Source organism: Oncorhynchus gorbuscha, linkage group LG06 (assembly GCF_021184085.1).
Source record: "Oncorhynchus gorbuscha isolate QuinsamMale2020 ecotype Even-year linkage group LG06, OgorEven_v1.0, whole genome shotgun sequence".
Taxonomy (NCBI): domain Eukaryota; kingdom Metazoa; phylum Chordata; class Actinopteri; order Salmoniformes; family Salmonidae; genus Oncorhynchus; species Oncorhynchus gorbuscha.
This window is the reverse complement of record NC_060178.1, coordinates 69,807,821-69,816,340: the sequence shown is the minus strand read 5'-3', so window position 1 is coordinate 69,816,340 and position 8,520 is coordinate 69,807,821. Positions and strand designations below refer to the sequence as shown.

The 8,520-nt window shown below is 38.4% G+C and overlaps 1 protein-coding gene across 1 annotated transcript; it reads left to right on the top strand.

Annotated features, from left to right (window-relative positions):
- Window positions 1–295: 295 nt before the first annotated feature.
- LOC124037236 (homeobox protein HMX3-like) lies at window positions 296–3,190 on the top strand. The gene is made up of 3 exons (XM_046351908.1): window positions 296–646; window positions 762–1,078; window positions 1,423–3,190. Exons 2-3 carry the CDS (start codon window positions 790–792, stop codon window positions 2,031–2,033), a joined length of 900 nt encoding a protein of 299 aa, XP_046207864.1. The 5' UTR covers window positions 296–646; window positions 762–789; the 3' UTR covers window positions 2,034–3,190.
- The last annotated feature ends 5,330 nt before the right edge of the window (window positions 3,191–8,520 follow it).

Sequence of the window (8,520 nt, the reverse complement as noted above, 5' to 3'; positions counted from 1 at the left end):
TGAATCTAGTCTATATTATCGATAACTGTGAACCTCAAAATACCCAAACTAATATTCACTGTAATGTTTTCTAATATTTTTATTTTAAATTTTATTTAGCAAATTGTGATATAGGCATACTCTGCTATTAGACTATATTCTGTGTTCGGTTAGAGTCATTTGCCTATTGTAGCCTACTTCCAAAGAAGCTCAGGCCAAAAATGTCCTTTTGTGCTGCTAACCCTGTCCTCATTTGCTATCTAATTGGACTATATAAGACCAATAACACCACAACGCTACAGCCTACAGCCAAAGCGCAATGTTAGGGTGGACTTCGTTGTTATCGCGTAGCCTACACCCCCTCTCTCTCTACCTCTCTCTCTTTCTCTCTCTCTGCCCGTCTCTCCCCCCTCGTTCTACTTCCCATCTCTTCCTTAATCCCATTTGCCATTGTACATGCCCAATCGCCGTATACTTTCCGCATTTAACTTGGATGACATTTTTATTTCATCATTAGCATCCGGCGCCAGACTGACGCGGTGGACACAGTTGCATTTTGACTAAGGAGCGCACAAGACTTGGATGCAATATCGATATTATTTTGTTCTCTCTGAAGAATATTTACTTTTCTGATGTGTATTTTATTTTTGTCGTTCTCGATCATTTGGTAATCAAGACGATATTCCTAATTTAAAACATCGCAAAGAAGGACAATTACCAGTCTTCTATTTGAATAATATCACTGTGTCTAAGTCATTTAACACTTACATTTGTGGTCTAAGGCATTAGGACCACAACCTCCAAGCAGCAATGCCCGAGACGGCGCAAGAGACGTGCACTCCGGTGAAAGACTCTCCCTTCTTCATTAAGAACTTGCTGAACTGTGATAGTAAACCATCCAAACCCAAGCCCATCTTCGCCTCGGCAAAGGTTGCTTTTGAAGGGGGCTTTTCTCTATCCCAGGTCGGGGACTTCAACTTTCCTCGCTTTGAGTTACCCACACAGAGGTTTGCCTTACCGGCGCACTATCTGGAGCGAGCCTCAGCATGGTGGTATCCCTACACACTCAGTGCAGCCAGTCATCTACATAGAACCGAAGGTAAAGTCCATGAACATCTCTTTCTTTATCTTTTACACTATCAGAAAACGTATAATGTGCGTAATTTGTATAGTGTAAATTGCTATTGATGCTGTGGGTTGAGCGTTCATCTGTCAAATGACATTCATAAAATAATATACTCAGAAAGTATGTTGTCACTTATGATAAGTATTCCATTTAACGTTAGGCTATTGTCAGCATTGTATGTTTCTATTTTTCTTTTACGCGTTCAAGTGAATGGTATAGCCAACTGCTTTTATATATTTGCTAAAGCATACCCAGTGTCAATGAGGTATTGAACATGCAGTCATGTTTATAACCCATATTTCCTGTCGTCATTTTAGTTGCGGAGAAGGCAAGAGCAAGAGACTCCTCTCCAACCTCGTGCACGGATCGCGACTCGCCAGACCTGGTGCTCAAATCTGACCCAGACAGCAAAGAAGACGAGGACAACAAAAGTGGGGATGAAATAGTTCTTGAAGAGAGTGATCCTGAGGACACAAAGAAAGACAGTGGGGTAGACGACTGGAAGAAAAACGAGGACGGTGGGGACAAGAAAGCATGTCGAAAAAAGAAAACACGCACAGTGTTCTCCCGGAGTCAGGTGTTTCAGCTCGAGTCCACCTTTGACATGAAACGCTACTTGAGCAGTTCGGAGAGGGCCGGATTGGCAGCGTCTTTGCACCTGACAGAGACCCAGGTAAAGATTTGGTTCCAGAACAGAAGAAATAAATGGAAGAGGCAGCTTGCCGCTGAACTAGAGGCTGCCAATCTGAGCCACGCCACTGCACAGAGGATAGTGCGAGTGCCCATCCTCTACCACGAGAACTCTGCCTCAGAGACTGGCAGTGCGACCGGGAACGTGCCTGTGAGCCAGCCGCTCCTCACCTTCCCTCACCACCTCTATTACTCTCACCCAATCGTCACCTCTGTGCCGCTACTCAGACCGGTCTGAAAAACAAGAGGTTGTTGTCTATATTCCTAAATCGTACAGAACACTACACAATACAAACTAAAACAATATTTTTGTAAAGAATAAAAATAAAAATAAAAAAGAGAGCCATGCTTTCTGTCAGAGGACCTATTGCGCATTTTTATATTAGACTGCAGTTTACATTTTCTCTGGTATAATTTCACACTATTAGCATATTGTTATTATTAATATTAAAAATGTTCTTCTAATTATTGTTATAATAATAATTATAATTAGGTCTATTATTATTAGGCCTTTTGTTATTATAGCAGCTTTGAGATCATTTCCGCTAAGACTATCCAGTTCACACTGCCCCAAATTACATTTCAGCAAGCCTGTTTTCCCCGCGCAGGACCATAACATTCAGGAAATTACATTGGAGTTAATTTTGTTCAATTTCCATTTACAACGTGTGTTATGACAATTCGGTAACATTGGTTTGTTTTCTATCGGACAATGTGATTTTTGATATGGGCAATACTGTAAGCACTAGCATTTGACCCCAAGTTATGTGATAGACCCATTCAATTCATTGTGTTTTCTCTTTGCTCAGCTATTTAGGAATGAATATCGGACAGATTATTGAACGGGCTTATTTTTTTCTTGTCTTTTTTTAAACTTAAAGCGCTTTAGCAGCGGACAATCAAGATACATTGTTTTATGTACAATATAATTGTAGCTTATAGGCTTATTGTTTTTATGTACTGATTCTCATTTCTGCTTGCTCGACAATGTCCCTATAGCACAACTAAGAATTGAATGTCATTGCCTTTTGTGTTTTTGAAACTTGATTATGGTGTACAAATGTATATGGATATATTGAATCGAGTCAATGAAAGAATCTACCAGGTGATGCTATTCCTTTGTACAGAAAAACACGTTTTGATATTGTATTGCTGAATTATGTTGTGAAATAAATGGAGGTTATTCCATATTTAAATATTTCAAATCAGTGCGTACTCAAGCATGCACAATGATGTAATGAGGTGTAGTCTATATATGCCTCAGGCATCTATTTAAAAATGTCTAATATTGCCTGTTTGCCTCCCAAACAAATTAGCCTATTGTCGACTTTCAAAACGTCTTCATGAACAGGATTTATTGTTGCATAATGAAAATGAATATAAATAAACAAACAATACAACTTTCCATCAAATCTTTATTATAGACCCAATATAATTGTTGTGGCTTTCAAAATTGTCATGTGTGAGAGGAAATCAATATGCTCCTAGCATATACAAAGAGGAGGATATTCTGCCTAAATACTGTGTCTGATCATAAGTCAATTCCCATTACAGAGGCTCGACTGGGTCTTTCTAACAACAAGTGCTACTGGTCTGGCAGACCACGTGGCCGACACTCCTAGGAGACACATTGCCATAGATAGCGATGGTTGACTAAGTAAGATTATTACAATTTGGACGCTTGACATATGATATACAGTATATTGAAACATTTATCCTTGGAACAAACACGGTGGAAAATGTGAGTAGACCATGTAGCCAAAGGACATCAGAAAAAGTTAGAATTAATCAAAATTAAGCATTATGCATATACATTGGCGCAACTTCACAAAGGTAGATATTAAAATCACACACTAACCTTTTTTATTTGCTTTAATTATTAGTAAATAGTTTAATTTGCCATCCATATTGAATGTAAATACAGGTAGGCCTACCCAGAAACCACACGCTTATTTTGGGAGACCCATACATCATTATGTGAATGAAGAACCTGAGCAGGTGTTATGCACTTTCAAAATGGTTTTACATTAAAAAAAATGTATCGGTCAATTAGATGCGTAATTGCCACCATCTTGAGGGTAATGTAGTCTTTTCAAAAGAGAAAAATTACATTCCCTAGTATTGGGCTGTTCAAAAATGCGTGCGTGTGGTGGACCTGTGTCCGTGCGTGTGTGCGTGCGTAGCTCGAGGCTAATTTTAACATTTAATTTAAAAAAGTGTAGGTTTAATTTCGCAACAATACTCGTTTAACTTGTGGATGCAGCTTCGATGTCCGACTTCGGTAATGGTATACCACTGGACAGGTGGAATTAGCCCACCAAATATGCAATTTGTCTTTGACGTAATGGTTGTATTGTCAATTTTGTCTGTGTAGTTTCAGCTGGGTTAGCAGAACATGAAGGCCTAGATTTAGGGCTTTCTCAATTCGTTTTCATGTTCTAAGGGTATAGTTTGGTTGCATCTGGCTATTCACACACCAATGCCAATGTCTCTGCAATGCATGCCTGCAATTCACCTGTGGAATGTTTATGACGTAGACATAGAGCTATTGCAAATGGTCGAAAAGATACATTTGTGTTGAGTAGAAAACTTTTTCACAAGATACCAAAGGTTATGTCAAGTCTTTCGATCACCGTAGGCCACATTAATGTTTTAGGGAGTCGAAAGGTCTTGATAGCTACATGACAAAGATTGACGTAGACTCTCTCCTCAAACCTTCACGATTTGTATCCACGGTATGTTGTGGACTGACTTTTCCTTTCAATACATAAGGAAATATTCTTTGTTAAATCATAATGTTTCACCGGTTTAATGTCAGTCACTAATTTTTCCCTTATTGTGGACGAGATAAATTGGCTCAAATGACATACCTGCAACATTAGCCTAATATAAAGTTGAATTAACCATCTACAATGTTAGATGGAATAATATACATATCAATATGTTGACTATAAAATGACTCTTGAAGATTCGACCTACTTCGTTGTTGTATTCAGCATTCCTTCCAGCTGAGTAGAAACCAGTCAACGCCTTGCCTAAAGGTCATTTTCTGATTTTGTCTCTAATGCAGTTATCGAAAACAAATCAGTAGCTACTGTATTATGACCGCATCACTAGACAGAGTGCATTCAAATATAGTCTGATAATCACTCATGTATTGACGTATTATATCATGCAAACTCCACATGGACCCATTACAGAGAATTAATAGATTGGGATATATGGCGTTCTTCCCCTAGCAGATATTGATCTACAAACGTCTAAAATATTGTTACAGAAAATGCCATTGTTCACGGGCAGTTCTGGTTACGCTCATGACCTTGATTTGCGCGCATAAATTGGAAAAAAAATTACAACTCGATAATTTCCATTTGTAGAACATATTTATGTAAATTAGAAGGGGCGAGACCAAAAATAGGATAAAGTAGCCTACATTTGCAGGAACAGGGCAACAGACGTAACCGCAGGAAAGTTGAGTGCTGATCAAGTGCCAACAGCTTAAGTATTTTCAGCCCTTTACTGAAACCCTGGGCATCTGTTTACGCATGTGTGATTCATGCAAATATCTGTATCTTGTGTTGCAATTTCATTACCGTAGGTAGGCATAATTATGTTAATTGAGCTTAAAGGGAACATCCACTCAAAAATTATCTTTTGTCCACTGTTGATACAGTCCCAAAATGTTGTGCATATCAGATGTCCAGTTTTAAACATACTGGACTTTCAAGAAGCAAAGTGTCACAGGCCACATCATTGATGATGCAAAATGATTAGTCAGGAAAGCTTGAAAAAAAAATATCAAAAGTAAGTTTGAGTGTATTTTACTAATTGTTTGTACATTGCCACAAGCCTGCATACATTTGTGAATATCGTGGCATAATTTTGTCAATAATGTATGAAATAAAAACGAACTTTTGGTGTCATAGGGATAACATGTCAAAGGGATAACATGGGCACACTTTCTGGACACACTTATTTTTTAGGGAACGGAAATCTTTATACTAGTATCTCATTTGCTTCAGGATTGAATGCGAGCATCAAGATTTTCATAAAAGTTCTATTAAGTGAAACATAGGTTGCGGGGCACCGTCTGATTGGAACAGTTTAAATGTTAATTGTGTTTTTAATTTGACATATAGTTGCTGTGAAGAATGACACCGAAACGCCGAGGGGCGGTCGATTTTCTTAATTTCTCCCCGAGGAATTGATGAGTCTATCAGGGCAGTAGATTGGAAAGCCATTAAAACTCAATGGTGAGGTTGTTAATTGGAACTTGATGGATAGGAGCCCTTGGATAGGCTATACTGATCCAATCTTCATGACTTTCTGTTTTCCAATAAATTACCCAATTCATTTCCAGCCGAAGATTACATAAATTGTAGCCTACACCTCCAGGGTTGGCGCTCTGTTTTGCGCTTACGACTGCTTCGACCCCTCTCTCTCCCTCTCTCCTATTTGAAAAAAAAGAGCTGGGCTCGGATCCTTGAATGAAAATCGAAACATAATCAACGTTTATACTTAGAAAATTTATTGATATCATTTTCTCTGGTAATTTCCTTATTTTAGAGTTGGACACATCATATATCATAATACACACGTGTAGGGGTCTTTGTTTAATATTTATCGAAGCTTGATTCTTAGATCAAAGCTGCTCATAACTTCATCTGTCTTTCTAAGACCCCTTTCCAATAGTAAAGATCGTGTTCTGTTATTGCGGTAGGGCTGCAATACAACACCTATCATTGTGATAGAGCACGAGGTTATACAGCGCAATGCTGTTTCTGAAAAAAATAATTCTATAAAAGTAAAATGTACAAACGTCATGGATAGAAAAAGACTGCAAATCAGAGACGTGAATGTAGGATCTTCAGAAACGTTCAAATAAATATGAATGGCACAATTACCTTTATGCAGGCATATAGGCCTACAATGAATTATAATGCCATTTATTTTATTTTGATAGGCTATCATGAAAAGTATATTCAGATTTGTTTAAATAACATCCTAATAACTGTGGAGTTGAATTTGTATTCAAGTGTGGGATTAATTATGTAATGATTTCTTGTTAAGGATAGTTTATACGGGTATAATTAAAGCTTTAAAAAGACATCGCTGCTGTTGACAAAGGTCTTTGTTTGAAAAGAGCGCGTATACAATCAGCCCATTTAACTGTCATGGCAGATTTCACGCCTCATGTGTAGTCACCGTAAATCCAGCGCAATCTGACTGCCCTCATATATTACCACAGTAAATGTAGCTAGTGCATAATGCGTTCTTGACAATCATAGTTTCATCATCATTCTCATCAGCACCCTCATTGTCTTCATCGTCGTCTTTATTATCGTCTTCATTACAATCATCGTCATCCTGTTACTCCTTCCTCCTATCAAATGATTAACAAAACCACAATACGAAACAATATTGAACAGAATAAGGAGAAAGGCTGGGGGTCGTCAACCCCTCCCTTGGCGCAGCAGCATGAGAGTTAGGGCGCTGACATTATGATTAAAGCTGACCGTTTGTAATGTGTCTGGGGTCCCTTAGAAAGCAGTAAAGAGGGATAATGTGCTCGAACTGCGAACTCAAACCCAGCACCTGCCCCGCCAGACACTGTCAGAGAGAGAGAGAGGGAGAGAGAGGGGGAGAGGAGGAGCAGGGGCGGAGGTGGGGAGCGCCCCCGCCCTCCGATCAATTAGTCAATCAATTTGCAGGCCTCTACTCCACGCGAGGCAGATTAACTGTAGTAATGATCAAATGAATTCCTAATCGCAGATAATAGACCTGGAATGTGTTTATTATTTTCAGGAAAAAAATAGTTAAGGTTCCGTATTAGTTCCAGAGCTGTTTGTTGGATTATCTGACCGATTTACCATGCACACGGCTAATAAAACACGTTCTATTCCTTCAATGAAGTCATTGTGCAGTACTTGTGTCTACAGTGGCCTGTAATAGCATGGTGTGCATTTCCCCCCCGAGGGTTGTCGCAGTGGTATGCTATTATTAAATTGTAACTAATTATGTTAGGGATATGGGGTTTGTTCTTTGAGGGAATCTTCCAAACAAAGTATTTTACACTAGTAAGTGAAAAGGTGTAAATGGTAGTCTATATCTATATCTAGCATAATAGGCAAAGGGAGAATCATGACCAATCCAAACTTCATGCCGATGTGAAACATGTAGAATATTATTCTCTCCATTCACTTCAAAACTATACATATTTCATGGGAAATAATAAGGGCATACTACAGTGTAATAACAATGTGTTATGCTGTCTTGCAATAGGCCTATTTCTGACAATATTACTTAGTCAAATTCCATCAACAAACGATTGAATACTTGTGATTGAAAAAAGGTCCAATAAAACTCACTGAAGCTCATCGTTAAAAGACTCCTGATTAACTTCCATGGTTGCACCTGTTTCACATTTTCTCATAGCCTCGTGAGTGGGAAATTCATCCCCAGTCTGCTGTCCTCTTAAATTGTGAATACGTATTAGGTAAGTAATTTGCTACAGTTCAATGTGTGTAAATATATACACAAAAACAAAAACAAACAGGCACAAAAAACGACACACAACATACGACTTGAAAATTAGAAACATTTACCTACACAAAATTCATAGCCTAAACAATTCTCCCTTTTCAACCAAAGGTCCAATATAATTGAATGTGGGTTATAATAAGAGACATGTTGCATCAGTTTCTAAATGAAAGTCGATGGATACT

Excerpts from the sequence above, each read along its gene's own strand:
- LOC124037236 (XM_046351908.1), top strand. The coding sequence starts at position 790 with ATGCCCGAGACGGCGCAAGAGACGTGCACTCCGGTGAAAGACTCTCCC. Across the intron at positions 1,079-1,422 it reads TCATCTACATAGAACCGAAG|TTGCGGAGAAGGCAAGAGCA; the intron begins GTAAAGTCCATG and ends TCGTCATTTTAG.